Source organism: Pelodiscus sinensis, chromosome 2, assembly GCF_052426305.1.
Source record: "Pelodiscus sinensis isolate ZL-2025 chromosome 2, ASM5242630v1, whole genome shotgun sequence".
Taxonomy (NCBI): Eukaryota; Metazoa; Chordata; order Testudines; family Trionychidae; genus Pelodiscus; species Pelodiscus sinensis.
The window spans coordinates 4,347,963-4,368,134 of NC_143053.1; the positions used below are offsets into that span (position 1 = coordinate 4,347,963).

Here is a 20,172-nt window from a genome sequence, read left to right on the forward strand (position 1 = left end):
GTCCTGCCGTTCGGTCTCTCGTCGGCTCCGTGGGTTTTCTCCAAGACCCTGGCTGTGGTGACGGCATACTTACGTCGCCTTCACATAATGATTTTCCCGTATCTCGACGATTGCCTAATAAGAGCCCAGTCACTCCAGGAGTCGATCAACGCCACTCAGATAACACGCAGGCTCTTTCACGAGCTGGGACTCCTTCTCAACGTTCCAAAGTCATCACTGGAACCATGTCAAACAATACAGTTCATAGGAGCCCGTCTCGACTCTACGACCGAACGCGCATCATTACCGATGGAAAGATTTTCCACGATGCAAGACTTGATTCAGATATTACTCATCAGCCCAAAGGTTCCCATACTAAGGTGCCTGCAGCTCATGGGTCACATGGCCTCAACAACATACGTAGTGAAGCACGCAAGGTTACATTTGCGATGCATACAACATTGGATGGCTCGAATCTGTCCCCCCAATGTACGCGACGTCCACAGGACGATAACAGTACCTACCTACGTCAAGGAATCACTCACTTGGTGGACAGTACCAAACAATCTATTGTTAGGAGTACCCTTTCATCGCCCCCAACCGTCGATGCAATTGACAACGGATGCGTCACTCATCGGATGGGGTGCGCACCTCGGGCGCGAGCAAATACAAGGCCTATGGTTGCCAGACGAGTCGCTGATGCACATCAACTTTCTGGAGCTCAGGGCAGTGTACAGGGCATGTCAACACTTCCTTCCTGTCATTCAAGACCAGGTCATACGAGTCCTGACGGACAATATAACGACCGTCTATTATATAAACAAGCAAGGGGGCGCCAGGTCTCACTCCCTGTGTGCGGAGGCGGTTCGCCTATGGAACATGTGCAATCGCCACAATATCTTTTTAGTCGCAGAATACCTTCCCGGTCAGCACAATGTAAGGGCGGACGCCCTCAGCAGGCACTTCTCTCCCAATCACGAATGGGAGCTACACCCGACCGTGACTGCGACGATATTCCAACGTTGGGGTTTCCCAGTAGTGGACCTCTTCGCAACGTCTTGCAATACGAAATGTCCTCGGTATTGCTCGAGAGCGGGCATCGGACAGAATTCAGAGGGCGACGCTTTCCTATACAACTGGGGGCTTCACCTACTATATGCATTCCCACCCACACCTCTAATTCCACGGGTGGTAGAGAAAATAATACGAGACAGGGCCACAGTAATCCTAATAGCCCCAGCCTGGTCCAGACAAATATGGTATCCATACTTACATCGCATGTCGAGGCATCCTCCGTTTCCTCTGCCACCTCGGTACGATCTCCTGTCGCAGAATCGTCGCTCCCTGCTTCACCCGCAGGTGAATCATCTCGCGCTCACGGCATGGTACCTAGTTGGTTCCAACAATCAGAGGTGCTATGCTCACAGTCGGTCAAGCACATTCTGCTGAACAGTAGAAAACTCTCTACACGGTCTACTTACCTTTCTAAATGGTCACGTTTCTCATCGTGGTGTTCACAAAAGGGCCTGGACCCAGTCTCCTCACCTTTACAATATATCCTGGACTATCTCGTACACCTTAAGGAGTCAGGCCTCACCTGCACCTCCATCAGAGTTCATGTCGCTGCAATCGCAGCCTTTCACCAGCAGATTAACGGATACTCAATATTTTCTCATCCAACAACTAAGAGGTTTTTGAAAGGAATGTCTAACCTTTACCCGCATTTTACTCAACCAGCGGATCCTTGGGACCTTGAGTTGGTTCTCAATTCCCTGACGGCCAGACCGTTTGAACCGCTCGCCACATGTACCTTATACGACTTGTCCATGAAGGTCATTTTCTTACTAGCCATCACTTCCGCAAGGAGAGAGAGTGAACTAGCTGCGCTGTCAGCCTCTCCTCCATATACGATTTTTACGCACCAAGCAGTAATACTCCGAACATTACCGCGATTTTGTCCCAAAGTGGTCTCTCGATTTCACATTAACGAACCTATAATCCTCCCGGTATTCTATCCTAAACCGCATGCGTCTCCAGAGCATGCACATCTACACACTTTGGACGTCAGACGGGCTCTCGCCTTTTACATCGAGAGGACCAAACCATTCCGTGTGACGGATGCATTATTAGTATCAATGACGGACCGTTTTAAGGGTCACCCACTGTCCGCCCAACGCATCTCTTCTTCCATCGTACAGTGCATAAGGTCATGTTACGAACTGCGTAAGAAACCACTGCCTTCAACTATGAGGGCTCATTCAACTCGGGCGGTGGCTACATCCACTGCTTTTCTCAAGGGAGTCCCCTTGATAGATATCTGCAGAGCTGCTACATGGTCTTCCAATTTAACATTCGCCACACATTACACTGTCCCAAACTTGATAATACCTGATTCCACGGTGGCGACAGCAGTGTTATCCTCAGCTACGGCACGATAGCTCCGAACCCTCCTCCATTCGTGAGCTACTGCTGTACATTCACCTACAGTGGAGCACCCACGGGACACTGCTCGAAGAAGAAAAGGAAGTTACTCACCCTGTGCAGTAACGTTTGTTCTTCGAGATGCGTGTCCCGTGGGTGCTCCACGACCCGCCCTCCTCCCCTCTTCGGAATTTATTATTATCTGTCTTTCAGACTAAGAGGCAGGAGGAACTGGCGGGAGCCGGACCAGCGCTGCTCAAACGGCGCGAAAAGGCACGAGCCGCACTTTGCGCATGCGTGGTCCGGCAGACTACGGCTAGAAAAATCTCCGATCTGCGGCGCCGGGACAAGCCGACACCTACAGTGGAGCACCCACGGGACACGCATCTCGAAGAACAAACGTTACTGCACAGGGTGAGTAACTTCCTTTTGCAACAAACCCCGTTGCCAGCTTTGTCCACGTATTCACTCTGCTGATACCATTATTGGACCTAACCAAGTGAATTATAAGATCAAGAACACATATACCTGCGCATCCAGAAATATAATTTATGCTATCATGTGCCGAAAGTGTTCGTCTGCTATGTACATTGGACAAACGTCTCAGACACTTCGCCAAAGGATCAATGCCCACAAAACAGATATTAGACAGGATCACAAAGAAAAAACAGTTTTTTGCCATTTCAAACAGAAAGGACATTGTCTCAACGACTTGATTACCTGCATCCTGCTTCAAAATCTTTTCAAGACTGCACTTGAAAGAGAATCCTCTGAACTCTCATTCATGCTTAAATTCGACACTTTACGCTTAGGTTTGAACAAAGAATCTAATTACCTTACCCATTACAAAGATAGCTTCCCCAATTATCACCTCTAATATCATTAGCTCACAGACATTTACCTTCCCCTCCCCCCATCTCCCTTCTGTTCTGAAATGTGATTTGTCCTTTTCATATGTGTTCATTTTTTTTAATTGTATCCTTTGGTATCTAGGGTGTGACAATTTTCTTCCACTATTGATCTGAGGAAGTGGGTCTGGCCCACGAGAGCTCATCATCTAATAAACCATCTTGTTAGTCTTTAAAGTGCTACATAGTCCTGCTTTTTGTTTTAGATTGTAACCCGGAAGAGCTGGATTTGGGCGATCTGCGCATGCGCAGATCGCTGGACAGCGTGGCTGGCGAGTGGGTTTTGCCGCAGTTCGGCGAGTCCTGGTTATTCATTTGCTTTCATCTTGTATAGCAAAGTTTCAAGTCCTTGTATATTATGTTTTTGGGACTGTGCTCTGAATTCCTTTCTGTTTATCTTTCTGCTATGGAATTGTCCAGTATTGAATGCAGGATTCGAGGCATGGCCTCACTGGGATGTTATAAAAAGGGGAGATTGGTTGCTTGTTCTGTGGCTTGATGCTTTTTTGCATGCAGCCTGAACTTTCATTAGCTCCTTTTGCTGCCAAATTGTGGAAAATCCTGCTGAGTCTTCTGCCTGAATAATGCAGAGTTCTGCAGATCATTAACATTGCATTTACCAGCTGTACCATGTGGGACATCTTCTTAACCTGTTTTTCAGGTGTGCTTGCAAATGAGCATACATATATATGATCTACTGATCCATTAATAATGCCAGGCAATCAGGTGTTACTTGAATAGTTATGCAATAGCAGACAGTCAAGTGGGAGTGTCTAGATCAGGGATGGGCAATCATTTTTGAACGGGGAGTAACTTCAGAAATTTTTTAAGTGGCCCCAAGTCTCTGGAAGGGGTGGGGCCAGGACACTTCTGTGCTTCTCTACCCACAGACTCTGATTGGTCTCAGGGTGGGGGAGTGTGAAGTCTTTGTCCCTGCCCTCCCCCCCCAGAGAGAACCTCCAGCTGTTCTGAACAGCTGGCAGTTCCTTTAGGTGCCCCTGCCCCTGGCAGTGGGAGGAGACTTTGCTTGCTTGCTCCCCTCCCCTCCCCCCACTCTCAGGTCAAACAGGGTCTGGGGGTGGGGGAGCACGTGAAATCTCTCACTCCCTGTCCCTGCTCTACATGGGAGTGCTGTGCTCAAGGTAAACCGCCAGCTGAGCAGCAGCTGGCAGTTGACTTTAAGTGCTGAGTCCCTTGCAAAGGGGGAGCGTACAAAGTGTTTCGCTCCCTGCCCTCCAGCATGCAGCATTTAGAGTCAACCACGAAGGCTGACTCTTAAGCGTGGTGCTCTTCCCTGTCTGTAGGCCCTGATTGACCTGAGAGTGGGGGAGCGGCAGGGCCTCCGTGGGTCAGATCAACCCACTTGGTGGGCCAGATCTGGCCCGCGAAGGCTCTTTTGCCCACCCCTGTTCTAAATAAAAACTGGATTTGAGGGTCCACTCGCCATACTTGAAAAGGAGGTGCAGCACATAGCTAGGAATGAGTCTTGCTCAAGGCTCCCTTATCCACCTCTACCACTTAAGAAATCAGCCAGCCACTGATGGGTTTAGGTGCAGATGGGAAGAGTGGGGAAGAGTGCAGGACTTCTAGAACCCCCCTGGCACAGGGCATTATGAGATTGAAACTCAGATAATACAGCTGGGTATAAGCTGAGCAGATGCAGCCCTTTTTAAAACATGAACTTCTGCACCTACTTCGTTCCCCAGCTCTGGAGCACTTGCCTTGTATCATGTCAACATATGTCCCTGCCGTCCAGTCTTGATCATCCTTTCATCTGGAGCCTTTCCAAAGGCGTGGTCACTTGTATATGACTTGTATCCCATATTCTAACCTAAAAGCAGAGCTTTTGAGACTTACAGCCTGTAGTGGTAGAGATAAATGGAAGTCTCTTTGTCATCTTCTCACTTGTGGATTCCCCCAAGTGATACACATTCATGTTTAGTCAGGAAAGATTTTCAGTTACTCTCTTATTTGCTTCATGGCCCTGATCCTGCACTAAGGAATTCAGTGGAAGCAGAATCAGGGCCGGGATCAGTATCTATGGTGTAATTGTCCCCCTCTAGTTTTATTTCTAACTGGCTGCCTTGGAAAAGGCAGGTCTGTGGCTCAGCGATACTAGAATTATTGTTGGATCATCTGTCTCCTGCTTTTTCACTAACACCCCTTCCCTGGTAGATTTGTAGAAGCCTGTTAGGCTAATGCTAACTCATCCTTCTTTCCAGTGATTCCCCATAAGCCCTGAATGGCTGAATGACCACCTTTGTCATTCATTTCTAACCCTGGCGTTCATTGCCCTCAAACTCCCCTCTCCTGAGCATAGTTCCAAAATAAACACATTAGCTTCTGTTGTTGCCCATTTTCTCTTCCTTCTGGGTTCATTTTGGTGCCTACCTTTCCTGACTATCTTGGTAGCAGCTCCTGCAAGTCTCCCACAGGGGATCCACAGTTCCTTTGTGTTTTCAGTTTGGATCCTCTTTCACTCTTTTGGAACATTTACGAAGCCCATCTGGCTGGTTTTTGATCCTTGCTTGCTTTCTTCACAAAGGCATCACGATCTGTTGTCTCTGAGAATCCCAGGTCCTGGACTTTATTCTTGCACAGGACCGTGTTCATTTGGTCACTTTTATTCCTCTCATTTTTAGGAACATAGGATTTACACTGCCAGCTAAAAAGACTTGCAGCACCTTAGAGACTAACAAAAAATATAGATGGTATCATGACCTTTTGTGGGCACAGCCCACTTCAGATGAATGGAGTTAACGGTCCCAGGGAACAAATAAATAGCAGAGAAAGAGAGGGGATGGGGAGGGAAAGAGAAGGGAAAAAACACCTGAAAACACCGTCCTGTTCACTATGGATGCAGAATCTCTTTATACCAACATTCCACATGATGATGGATTTCTGGTCGTCAGGAACACTATCCCCATGACTAGGGCTCGCCGAGCCGCGCTGTCTGGCGTTCTGTGCACGCGCAGATCGCCCAAACCAAGCTCTTCCGGGATGTTATCTACTCGCCGCAGGCGAGTAGATTACATAGATTGTCCAGTTCTGCCCATGACACCACTGCACACCTGGTCATAGAGCTCTGTGACTTTGTCCTCACCCACAACTATTGCCAATTTGGGGACAATTTGTATCTTCAAGTTAGCCGCACAGCCGGGGGCACCCGCTTGGTCCCGCAATATGCCAACATCTTTCTGGCTGTTGTCAAACGACATTTCCTCAGTTCTTATCCCTAGCATCCTTACTCTACTTATGATACATTGACGACATTTTCATCATATGAACCCATGGGAAGGAGAGCCTTGAAGAATTCCACAGGGATTTCAACAACTTCCATGCCCTAAGATGTAATCGGATTTGCTCCAATCCCACAGACAGAGTCAAACACCTACAGAATCTCTATCAGGCATTCTTAAAACTGAAATACCCACCTGGGGAAGTGAAAAAAACAGATTGACAGAGCCAGACGAGTACCCAGGCATCGGCTTCTACAAGATAGGCCTAACAAAGAAAATAACAGAACACCTCTGGTCATCACCTACTGCCCCCAACATCATTAACCATCTACAACCTATCCTGGAAAACGACCCCACACTCTCACAGGCCTGAGGGGGACAGGCCAGTCCTCTCCTACAGACAACCCCCTAACCTCAAATAAATTCTGTCCAGCAACCATGCAACACACCTCCAGCATAATCACCAGGGAACCCACCCCTGCAATCAACTCCGCTGCCAACTCTGTCCACACATCTACACAAGTGACATCACAGGACCTAACCACATCAGCCACCACATCAGAGGCCCATATAACTGCATATCCACCAATATGATTTATTCCATCAAGTGCCAGCAGTGCCCCTCTGCCATGGATATTGGCCAAACTGGACTGTCTCAGTGACAGATGATTAATGGACAGAAATCAGACATTGGAGTTGGTAATTCACAGAAAGCTTTTGGGGAACATTTCAACATGCCTGGGCCCTCACTAATGGATTTAAAAGTGTCTGGATTATTTCAAAGTAATTTCAAAAGTCCCCTGGAGAGAGAAGCTGCAGAACTTGATTTCATTTACAAGTTTGACACCTGGAATAGAGGTTTTAAACAAAGACTTTAACTGGATGACTCACTATAGTCTACACCCTAATGCAGTGGGTTCCGAACTCATTTCAGTCCACGGACCACCAGACCAATCAAAAAATGTTCGATGACCACCTCCTTTTTGGGACACGATAAAAAGAGCAGACAACGAACATTTTGGTTTGAAATGTATTTCTTACTAACAGATTTTTGGATTCTCTTCTCACTGACAGGCTTTTCAATGTTTGGAGTGGTACTTGATAATGCACAATGAATATCGCTTTCCACTGCAAGCTGGATTCCTCTGTTTGGACTTAACCTGCAACAAAGACGAAAATCCAGTCTCACACATATAAGTTGATGCAAATGGCAAAAGAAATCTGACTGCATGTGCTGACAGATTTGGGTAACTCCTGGTCATGCTGGGCCAAAGTTTCTTTATGGTAGGTTGCTGGTACAGCCTCTGGAAGACTATTTAATATCTGTTGTAAATGGATTCCTGATGAAAGATAATCCATCCCTTGTCCTGTCCACCTCTGGAAAGTATCTTTGGAATTCGTCTCGTAGCTGCCGTAAATGATCGAGAATTTGCGTCCGAATGGCTTCCTTTTCCCTGAGCCTGGCATCCACATATGGAAATTGAACCAAATTATTGCCTTTGACTCTTACGATCCAGAGTTCCAATTTGTCAAGAAAAGCCTTGATGATACTTTGGTGAGAGAACAGATTTGCACCTTTCCCTTGCAGTTGAAGATTCACTTTGTTCAAGATTCCAAAAATATCGACAAGATACGCAAGTTCTAAATTTGACTGAGTCAGCACATTTAGGAATTCCTTTTTCCCTTGAGCCTGGAGAAATAAATCCAACTTCTCTCTCAATTGGAAAAACTCTGAGTACGTTCCCTGCTGACAACCACTGTACAGAAGTGTAGAACAGCAACACATCAAAGTCGGAACCCATGTCCAGGCAAAATCTTTTGAACAGCCTAGTGTTGAGAGCCGTTGATTTGATGTGATTCACCACTTTCACCAACCCTTTGAAAATGGCGTTCAGTTGATCAGGCAATGTTTTTGACGCCAAAGCTTCCCTATGAATGAAGCAATGAACTCTGGTTACCATTGAAGTGCGCTGTTTCTCCAGCATTTGGAAGCCCGATCTTGAGCCCAGCATGGCAGGTGCACTATCAGTGGTGACACCCACAAGATTTACCCGATCCAGACCATGTACTTCAAAGAAATTAACAATTCCTTCACATGCTGAGCTTTTGTGGTGGTATCAAGAGTCTTACAAAAAAGAAACTCATCTTTGAAGTCTCCCTCAACCACCATCGTGCAAACACCAACAGCTGAGAGCGCAATGTGATGTTGGTCGATTCATCCAATTGTCTGGCAAACAATCCACAACTTGTTCACTGATGATCTGTGATATCTCATTTATCCGTCTCGATACTGTGTCGTTAGAGACAGCTATATCATTCAGCTTTCTTGCTGATTCTTCACCAAGAACAAGCCGCACCAGCTCTCTTGCACAGGGGAGCACAAGTTGCTCTACAATGGTCTGAAGCTTCTTGGCCTGTGCAACTTTTGTATGCAACAATGTAGGAAGCGTGCACTGCATTGCTTGTCTTATTGTATAATGCACTTGTTGAGTCAAGGCGCTGCTGTTTCAGACCTGATAACTGCCACTCAAAATAATCTTCATCCTTTTGCAACAAGTTGGGGTGACGCTTTTCTAGATGGAGTTTCAGCTTAGCCGGCTTCATTGAGTCGTTCCCCAAGACTTTGAAACAAATAACACATTTTGGCCAATCCACACCTTCTTTTTCTTGACAAGTGAAGCCAAATTTGATGTAGTCCTCCGAATACTTGCACTTGACATTTCTTCCTGTCGTTGCCATTATAAACAAACTATACCACATCTGTAAAACAGCACATGTAGCACAGGACAAATGACACAGCACCCGCTTAGCACGATGGCAGCAGCTACACTTGTGCTCAGACGAAAGTTACTGGCAACACAACGTGGTTGCATCCTAGGTGACGCTATGGATGACACGCCGCATGTTTGTAAACATGGCGTAAAACAGCCTAATGGCGGCGCGTGCTTACGCTGTGTGACTTTGGGCAATGTTCCTGTGGACCACCGAAAAAGACACCATGGACCACCAGTTGAGAACCACAGCCCTAATGACATAAAAAGCTGAGCACCAGGTACTTATACTACTTAGAACCCACTCTAGCAGCCTCATTTACCATGGACACTGTAATTGACGATATATTTTTTCCTTCTCTTTCTCTCCTCATCCCTTCTCTTTCTCTATTTGTCCCCTGGACCCCTTAACTCCATTCATCTGAAGAAGTGGGTTGTGCTCACGAAAACTCATGATACCATGAATATTTTTTTGTTAGTCTCCCAGCATCTTAGAGACTATTTGTTGTTTTTTTTAAGTTTATTCAGTTACAGGCTACCCCTCTGAAACTCCTGCCAGCTAAGATGATTAAATAATCTATCCCCACAATGGCTGCTAGTTTAGTGCCTTTCCCTATTTACCATGCTTGATTATTGCTACTCTGGGCATGTGCTAATGATATTCTATCTCTAGAGAAATAACATAGTAAAGTGAACAAAGACCAGTGGAAATAAACAGCAAAGGATGGTAAGTTATTATCATCCAGTCATATGTACTGTCTTTCTTTAAGTACAATGCCTATGTGATTGTTGGCATAAGAAATTATGCAGCAGAGAATTTAGGAAGTTTTTCTGGCTCCTGAGCTCAACAGTGAGATCCAGCAGACTATGGAGTATTCTTCTGTCTCTTTCTTGGGAAGACTTTTTCAATGAACCAAAAAAAAAAAAAATTATGTTGATGAAATTGCTGAGAAATGTAGAAAATAATCCTGCTTTGGCTGGGAGACAGACTAGACTGGTGAACGTCCATCTTGCTTCTGATTTCTGTGGTAGCTGTGGAGAAGTAAAATTTAAGTGGTTGGAGCCATTGAGATAAAAGGTGCTATATAAATAAGAGGGACATTTCCCCCCCATATTCTCCTGATTTGGAGAAGGTGTGAGTCTCTCCCAATGAACCTGTGTGTGAACATTCAAATCTACTTTAAGAAATGTTGGTTTTAGGGAAATACTTCTATTTTGTATAAAAGTTGGTTTCTCCCCTCATTTGTAATTTTATTCTAGCAATTCGTTTATTTGGGGGGGAGAAAAAATGAAAATGAATTACAAATGAAAATTAATGATGGGTGCAGACTGTGGAAGATGCAGACTGAGTTCTGTTCCTGGCTCTATCACAGGCTACTCCCTATGTGACCTTAGGGAAGGTTATTTATTCTCTTCCTCCCCTGCTCAGATTTCCCATCTAACAAAAAGGGGATTATGCTTTCCTAGCTCTCATGAGTGTTGTGCATCTGACCGAATGCAGAGACATTCGTAGAATGTGCTATGTAAGTGCAAAGTATATTAACCATAGAAGTTTGCTGCCTGGATATCACAGCATTCCAACATCTGCCTAAAAGGCTGAGTTGAAAGAGGGGCACACTTTGATTCTTTGACTCCATCAGCTCATAAGGAACCTTGAGAACGATGCACGCAGAAGTATCACTTTAAGACTTTTATGGCAATAAGGTGCCATTGTGAAGGTCAGCCATAAGGTGCGTAAGTTTCCACAGCAGGTTTTTTCCTTCCTCCTTTCCTCTTCTCCTTGGGTGTGGTAGGTGTGAATTGTTCACCAGGGAGGCATGTCTCTGCGTAAAACCACCACTCAGCAATGCACAGAGTATTCTGGTGTGCATGAGCTGTGAGCCCTGGCTGATAAATGGTGCTCATATCCCATTCAAATATGATGCAAGCAGTTTTTTTGTAGTTTGTCTTCCATTGCGGTAGTAAAGTTTTTAATTAGGAAAGCTAATGAGATCGATTAGTCATTAGAACTGACCTCTGGATCTCTGCAAGGAGTGTGCATGTGTGTGCTGGGCTGATAACGGGAGACGCTGGGGTATTGTTTGTAATAAAAGCGTAAAGTGTTTGATTTGAGTGAAATGTGCCACAGGGAATACATCATGCGGCGAAAAAAAATTACAACCCTGGGAGCCTGTAATGAAGGGAATTAAACCAACATCCTATCTAAATAACATGATTATCTACACAAAACCCCTCAGCTAGCAAGTAATAATAGAAAACTGAGCTGCTTGGGAGAGTCTCTTTCAGAAAATGGTTAATGCCAGAGATTCGTGTATAGGCAGTATCAGAAGAGCAGCTACTGTATGAATGCAACATCCAATTACTGCTGTGGAATAGAGTTTGCCAAGCTCCAATCTGCCTGTGTTTTGGGAATGTTGGAGGGGGCAGGGGAGGTGGGGGTGGGGTGGGGAATGAAACGAACAATAATTTGGGACCTTACATCACTTGTAAGTGCAAGGTAGTGAGGGATGTCAGGCAAGAGTTTGATTGGATATCTGATTGATTAGCAGCCACTAGAGCTTGTAAAGGTACAGAAGAGGAAAAATTTTTCAATGTATTTGACTGTTTCCTAACTTAAATAATCGTATAAGATCAGAGCGTGGGCAAAGGGTCAGCTAATTCAGATATTAAAATAACATTCCAACGGGGATTTGATCATGTGAGGAAACGTGTGAAAGTTTAGAAACACGGTGTAGTCTAATGGCTGGCGAGGGGGAAAAGGGAGCCCCAAGACTTCTGGGTTTTCTTCACAGCTCTGCCATTACTTTTCTGCATGATGGCATTAGGTGTATTAAGATCTACAAAAGATTTGACTGAAATGCGAAGTTTTCTTATTAAATCTAGGGATATGAGATGTGTAGAGTAGATCAGCACAGCTGTTACATTCTATAAGGAGAGCGGCAGAACTCCTTCTCAAAGGAGAGCGGCAGAACTGCCTTCTATATTGGATGCTTTGCCAGAAACATGGCATCAGATGAACTGGAGTGACATTGTTTGAGGCCATTTAGACTTCCTTCTAGAGGACAGCAAAACATATGAAGGCTGGTACCAGTAGAGCTCTCTGTGAGGGCTCTGGAGTTTGCTCCCCTTTTTGTTCTGAAATAGTCTGGAACAGGCAACAGTTTAGATCTGTCAGATAGGGCTTTGGCAATTCCAATGATGAAGGGGCAGGAAAGAGTTTTTGTAGGTGGCTGGCTGGTCAAGCACCTGTTGAGTCGATCTTGTTAATGGTGCAGTACAGCAGCCAAGTCCTAGATAGACATTTTTTACTTCCGATTTAAATTCAAATACATAAATTAAATAGCTGTTCCATGAGCAAAACCGCCTGACCTGGGCATGACCCGATAATATACATTATATATTACAGTAGGTCTCAGAATGTGCAAAGTACTTCATGAATGCAAAGGACGATACTGTTGCTGCTTGGAGCTTAGTTGTCTTCATAAAGTTCACTGTGGGGACACTTTGATAAACATTCTGTTTAGATGAGGAGCTGTTCAGCTTCTGTCCTACACTTTCAGACTGTCCCTTTTCTCAGGGATACTACTAGAGACATTTGCAACATAACAGGATCTTTCTTGCAGTGGTCTTGTCTACACTAAGTACATTTTGGGGTCAGTTAGACCCACTGTGATCAAGGGGAGATGAAATAATGCTGAAGATACCAATGAGACTATGCTAGTAGTGCCAAGCTAGCCAACGTTGGTAGAATTGAACTGTTGTCTTTTTGAGCTGGCTGATTTGGAAATGCTTGCTGAAGCAATTAGGGACATAAAAGTGTAACCATTTAAACGAGGGTGGATTTGATTTAAATCACTAGTCAGGAAGACTCAATTTAATGATGGTTTTCTACATTATAAAGTGCATTCTAGTGAGATAATGGTGTGGTAGATGTCAAGTCAATGGAGGCTACACTCAGAAAGACCTCAAAACTTCTGGAATATGCGGCTCAAAGAGTTTCACTTTTGTTTCTGCTGCCTGTCTCTCCCTTCTCACAGGATACGTCTAGACTACGTCTCTTTCAAAAGAGATCGTCTAGACAGCCCCAAGAGTTTTGAAAAAGCGATTTGCTTTTTCGAAAGAGAGCACCCAGGAAACTGGACGCACTCTTTCAAAAAACCCCGTTTGCGGTCAAGAAGACCCTTTTTTTTTTTTTTTTTTTTTTTTTTTTTTCCCAAAAGTGCTCTTTCGGAAAAAAAAGCGTTCTTCCTGGTAAAAGTGGGTTTACTGATTTTGAAAAAAACGCTGTGTTCTTTTGATTTAATTTTGAATGAACGCAATGGCAGTCCAGATGCAGGTGAATTTTTTTCAATAAAAGGGCACTTTTTTTTTTCCGAAAAAAACCCTCCGTAGTCTAGACACATCCACAATTATCTCCAGACTTTTTCTCCCTGTCCAGATCTATTCCTCCCCCAACAATTTTCTCTTCATTGAATAGGGTTGCCAGATGGTTGAAACAAAAATACCGAACCCCCGCTCTCCCTTCTATTCCCCCCAAAAAAACCACCGGGAAAAAATTCTGTTGAAGAAAAAAAAAAAGGTGGTGGGGGGGACCAAAGTTGTTGAGCCCCAAACAAAAAGGACTCCAAGACTTAAGAAAAAAAATTAAATAAAACATCATTACAGCATGTCCTCTTTAAGAGTAAGTGCAAGGATAGGAACAGGGGAGCAGTTGAGCACTAAGACCCAGAGGGGTCATTGCTTCCCCTTGGTCTTTGTGCTGGCAGCCTTGTGGAACCAGATAAGCATGGGGGTTGGGGGTGTTGAGGGCTGGAGGAGGGGGGGGGGGCGAGGAGGTTGTCTCTGGAACCCCATAAAATTGGGTCCCTAATCCATGAACTATTAGAACTTATTTACAAAACTTTTCTTAAACGTTACCTGAATATATTGTTCCATACTATAGAATTAGAATTTATAATGCCTATTCCATGATGAGATATCTTTGAGCAATAATGTATCTTAATTAAATGTATCTTTAGCTAGGTTTTTTTTCTACTCTGGTTTAAATGGTTAATTGATAAATTCTCAATTTATTGGTTTCCATTATGGTTATACATTGGCTCCCCAGGAGTGGGGCTGGCAGGGGCTGCCAGCCCACTCCCAGAGAGGCTTCACTGCAGATCGATCGAATCTATCTATCTATCTATCTATCTATCTATCTATCTATCTATCTATCTATCTATCTATCTATCTATCTATCTATCTATCTATCTATCTATCTATCTATCTATCTATCTATCTATCTATCTATCTATCTATCTATCTAGAGCATGTGTGCATACAAACACCCCCCCTCCCTTCCACCTTCCCACACACACACTGCAGAGCCCACAGTGTGTGTAACCACTAGGATTTTTAATGGTTACATTTTTAAACTACTTTTTACATCCTTAGAAGCCGTAGACTTCCATGTGGGAAACGAGGATATGGAATATTTCCGAAAAAAAATCATGTGAATAATTGTTAATTGAGAGAATGAAGAGAATTGTTAGTTTTATTTGATTTGATTTATACAACAGTGAGGATTTTTTTTTAAATAGAATGTTTTTACTACAAGACACTGGGAGCTCTTTGAACTGCTAGCTTTAATTTCCTGGCTTTTGTGGGTATTTAATACTTAACATTAACTTAATGTACCCTTTTTTGGCATTTAATATACTGTAGAGCTCTGCTGCGTTTATTAATGCTTGCTGATAATTGAAGACAGCATTATTTCTGTAGGTCTCTGTATAGCAGAATCTTGCTATCCTGTAAAGCATTGTAATGTGTTTTGTGCTGCATCTATTTATTAACGGTACATAAGATTATTTCAGTGCATTTATTATTAATTATTTATTTACACTGTGGTAGTAAGTAAAGGACCCAATAAGGAATTAGGCCCCTTTGTGCTTAGCGTTGTACAAACACATACCAAAAATGTAAGTCTTTGGACCCAAAATCTATTACTTTGCCATCAGGTTTGCATCAAAAGCTGAACCATGCAGCTTTGAATCATTCCTTTCCTGTATTTTAAAAGTATTGTTTGGTCTGTTAATGTTTGAAATTTTTTTAAATGTAAAACCTACAATAGAACGCAAAAGCTGCAAGAAGGGAAAATGGTAGATTAAAGTTCTTGTCCTAATTGAGTGTGCTTCAGTATGGGTAAATGTGCTGCGAGATTTGACTTGATTTATTTATACAGAGCCCTTTTCAGATTTGTCACAAGTATACAGAATGATTTCATTATTTATATAGCGCTGTGAGTGTGCATAATGCTTTAGAGGCAGAGTTATTAAAGATCTTGATGTTGCTAAATATTCCTCTCTTTGATCAGTGATCATTTTTTTTCTATTATAATTTACTGGAAGATAAATTCTGGCTTACCCAGAATTGCTTGGGGGGGGAGGGGTGTGTGTGTGTGTGTGTGTGTGTGTGTGTGTGTGTGTGTGTGTGAGAGAGAGAGATGTGGGAATCTCAGGGTAGGGTGTTGGGGGTGGAAGATTCAGGGTTGGGAGATGTGGGGAAGCTTGGGGCAGAGGTCTGTGGGTGTGGGGCACAGGGCTAAGATGTGGAGGTGCAGGAGTTAGGGCAGGGGGTTGGGTGTGGGGGGATTAAGAAGATGGGGTGGGGAGTGTAGGAATCAGTGCAGGGGGTGGGGACACCCAGTGGCTGCTTCCCAGGAAGATGCCAGGCAGCCGGCGGTGGCAGCTACTCAGGGCCAGCCTGGGGCGGAGTGGGGGATGGCTGTGCTGCCCAGTTGGTGACTGCCCCCCCTTGTAGTCATTTCTGAGTATAACTGCCCCTACTATTACAGCCCTCCCTTTCTGTTTGATAAGAAACAATCTGATTCCAAGCACATCCCATTGACCTGGCACACCCAAACCCCGATCTTGCTTTAAGTTGTGGTAAGAGGAAGCTGCCTACCAAATTTGGTAGTCTTAGCTTTTACTGTTTAGGAGGAGTTCTTGAACAACCTCTCTCTGTCTGTCTGTCTGTCTGTCTGTCTGTCTCTCTCTCTCTCTCTCTCTCTCTCTCTCTCTCTCTCTCTCTCTCTCTCAAAAATATATAGTAGATGGGGAAAGTTGCTATCTCAATTTTTATTAAGATCTCCAGTGACGTTTTGCATTATCAAGCCTTCTGTTGCCTATTCCACCTGGCAAAGATTTTTTTATCTCTGGCTGAATTTGGGATGGGAGATTCATGCGGCAGTCCCTATTCTACCCTCCCATGACTAATAGAGATACTTAGTTGCTGAATTTGAATTAACTCAGGGACCAAGTTGCCAAATAAACGGGAGAACTGAGAACCTGTATTTTAGCTCTGGTGCAAGAGGGCACAGGAGCTATTTCCATCACAATCTGAAAACTTGCTCTGCCGATGGTAGTTCTTATCACTGATGCAATTGCTGGACTATGTACGTTGGCAATAGCAGCATGTGCCCCTAGCATCCTTGTTATTACCACACGCTAAATTTAGCAGGTGGGCAGCACGTGTCCCAGCTCTCCCAAGCAAGGACACGTTGGGCAAATGCAAAAATGGGGTTTGGTTTTCCTCTTTCTATCTCGCAGTCATTTGAATTAGAAAGCCCCAAGAAAACCAACCGTCTCTTTATATCAGTTATAAAACCAGAAGACTTAGTCTCAGCATGTCATGTCAGCTTTAATTATCTGGGCAGTTGTAGCTGTATGTTATAAAAGTCAGGCAATTAGATGCATTCCTTAAAGCTGTGAAAAAAGATTGCTCACTATCAAGGAGAGGAAAACCAGAATCAAACACATAACTGTTAATTGCATGAAGCATTCAGCATTAAAAACTGGCCTGTAGATCATCTTGCAAAATATTATGAAAATGGAAATGATTAAATACATCAATCTATTCAGAACGTAGATGTCTGGGATAAAAGTGTGTTGTCTAAATGTGTTTGAAATGTCTCAAAAGACCACTGTGCAGCAGGAAGGCTGGAAGATTTGTGCTCCTTAGATGCAGTGAGGAAATGCCTGCATTGGTCAATAGCGTGCAGTGCTGTGACCAAGGGGGAAAATGGTTTCTGTTTGTCTAACTGGACTAGTCAGGTCTTCTCTCTGACCGTTGTGGCTAACTTGCAGTGTCCTTTTGTGTTTTCATGATCCAGGGAAATTTAGAACCAGGGATATAAAATCTGGTTTAATTAGTGAACTGGTTACAAGTTAAGTTTAACCGGTTAACTGATTAAACAAGGGTGGGGGGAGTTCCAGCCTGCTGGGCTAGAGTAGCCCGCTATGGCCAGGCTGGAGCAGCCCCCACACCATGGACAGCCGCTCCAGCCCTGTGGGTGCAGGGTGGGACTCGGCAGTCTCACGGGTAGGGGGGAACCTAGAAGCAGGGGGGAGGGCTGCCGGCTTCAAGACTGACAGCTTCCTCCTTTCCCCCCTTTTCCGCTTCTGCCCAGAGTGAACCTGCCAACTTCAGCCCTGGAGCCCATGCGGGCTGGGAGCCGGCAGCCCTTCCCCATCCTTCTGCTGCTTCTGCGCAGCGCAAGCCTGCTGACCAGGAGCTGGCAGTGTTTGTCCCCTCCTCCCCAGCCGCCCTCCACATGTAACGGGGCTGCGGGCTATTCCTGAGTATTGGTTAACCATTTACATCCCAAGAAGCTCTTGGTCCCCAGAGACATGCCAGCCATCTTGGTGAACGTAACTGACACTGCCAGTATGTAGTAATTGCAATAGGCAATGTTCCACTTTGTCCAGTTCCTACCTTGGGTAGAAAAACATGAACGCTCCAATAATACATCTGAATGCTTGTGCTGTACGTATGTGCACACTTGGCGGGGCACTGCTTTTGGACCCAATTGGGGATCATAAGTAACTGAGATGCTAACAAGCTCTCCTCAGTCTTACCTAGAAGCCCTTCTTCCTTACATAGTACAAACTAGTTATGTAGGTGGTTCTCCTCCTTCCCACCCTTAAGTTCTCATTCTTAGGATTTGCGTGATTTTTCAAGTTGTTCTGCTTACTTTCTTCTAGGGTCCAGTTTGCACCTTGTAAGGAGCCCTGTGGCCAATAAAGTCGTACAGACTCGCTATAGGATAGTGAAGAAGAACGTGGCTTCACCTTCAGGTTCATTGCCATTCTTCAGCGTTCCTGTTCCCAGCTGGAAGACCAGGCGACTTGTGACATCCAGGTAATGTTTCTGGCTGTGCTCTTTGAACATCAACAACCGATGCATCCTCCTTAAGAAATCTAGCAACAGTCGGATGGGTTGCTTTATATTGCTATTACATGTTAATCACAGGGGTAACTTAATTTGTTGTTTGTTTAGCAGGTTCTATGTGCAATTTATTAACTTAAGTGTAACATTTTAATCGTATTCACTTTAACTTCAGTCAAACTGGTGAAGCTGCTTCATATTTATTGCCATCTTGAACAACTGTTTTCACATAGCAGTTAAATAACCTATAAGAGGCTTGAGAAAACATGACGGTTCTCCGTAGAAAAGAGTGAAGGAAGTCTGCATCTTTTGGGGCTGTGACCAGTCTCTGGAAGATAATATTGGCGAGTGCCCTGCGTTATCAGTTCTTAAAACCTGCAGACCCACTGCTAGTCAATATATTGATTTAAAAAATGAAACTAGCCCTTCTGTCCTCCGCTTGCTGCAAACACTGAATCTGTGCACATTGAACAATATTGTTCAGACTTCTTCTGCCTGGAAGCACTTAAGCCAAACTCCTCTAGAGACCAGAGTCACACCTAACATGGAGATCAAATTACCCCATATTTGCTTATTTGTGTCCTATACTTTGTGCTGAAGTGTCTGGTGCTGGCAACTGTCAGAAACAGTTTAATGGACTGGACTAGATAGGTCTTGGGTCTGCTCTTGACTGGCAGTTCCTCTGTCTCTGCTTGATTTCAGAGCAGCATCATAATATTGAATGTGTCAAGTTCTTATAATTGTCAAGGAGGCAGATGGGGTGGGCCAACTTTTTGACCTGAGGGCCACATCTGAGAGAGCAAATTGTATGGCAGCCATAAAAGCTGTTTGGCCTCACCTCCTCGTAGTGGGCCAAACGGGCATACCCAAGGACCCCAGACAATTGGGGAGCCTCGGAAAAATGTGCACCCCTGTGCTGCCACCAGCTCCGATTCCATGCCATAGCGTTCCAGTTGGGGAGAGGAATAGCAGGGGGCAAGCCCCAACTACATTGTGTGGCTGGAACCGTGGGCAGAGTAGGGAAGCCTCGGAATCTGCTTCCAGGCTGGAGTGATTGGCGGTTACTTTTTGTAACCATAAATGTTCTGTGAAGGGCCTGCACAAAATTGCCACTTCAGTGTCTCTGTCTCTTAATGTTTCTCTAACTGGGGCCTGAAAGAGGGTTGCACCCATCCAATTCTGTAACTGTCCTGATTTGATCAGTGGAGGTTGGGGGATTAGCATCCTGTAAGTGCTACTGAAATCACTTTGAGCCCTTGGAATGTGGGTGTTGTGTGGCGGTTTGCACAGTGTGTTGTCATGCTGTTTGCACAAAGCTTGATAGATGATTTAGGGGTGTAAAATCCTGTTTCATTGGCTAACTGGCTAAACATGATGCTTAACCAGTTAACTGATTGGGTGGGGTGCTCTGGCCTGGCTTCAGACAGGGGCTGCTCCATGTGGACTGGAGTGTCCCTGTCTGTGGCGGGCCCTAAGGGGGCTGGAGTAACCCCCTGCCTGCAGCTGGTGGGGAGCTGCTACAGCCCCCTCTGGTGAACCAGAACTGGTAAGCATCAGCAATTAAGGATGATGCTTACCAGTTAATCTTTCAGGGTATGTCTACACTACCACCCTAGTTCGAACTAGGGTGGTTAATGTAGTCAACCGAAG

The 20,172-nt window shown here is 44.7% G+C and overlaps 2 protein-coding genes across 3 annotated transcripts in view; both read left to right on the forward strand.

Annotated features, from left to right (window-relative positions):
- Window positions 1-2,497, forward strand: part of LOC149525222 (uncharacterized) — a 52,145-nt gene extending 49,648 nt beyond the window's left edge. Inside the window, exon 1 of the mRNA XM_089776140.1 lies at window positions 1-2,497. This exon is cut by the window's left edge and continues 49,648 nt beyond it. The gene's annotated coding sequence lies outside the window, so the exon portion shown is untranslated.
- ZC3H3 (zinc finger CCCH-type containing 3) overlaps window positions 1-20,172 on the forward strand; it is a 345,409-nt gene that overhangs the window by 111,813 nt on the left and 213,424 nt on the right. For both annotated transcript variants that reach the window (XR_012901167.2, XM_075919992.2), the window contains exon 4: window positions 18,339-18,495. Coding sequence is in view for 1 of the 2 variants with exons in the window: in XM_075919992.2 (XP_075776107.2) it covers window positions 18,339-18,495 (157 nt within the window). In the remaining variant the exon portion in view is untranslated. The remainder of the gene's footprint in view (window positions 1-18,338; window positions 18,496-20,172) is intronic.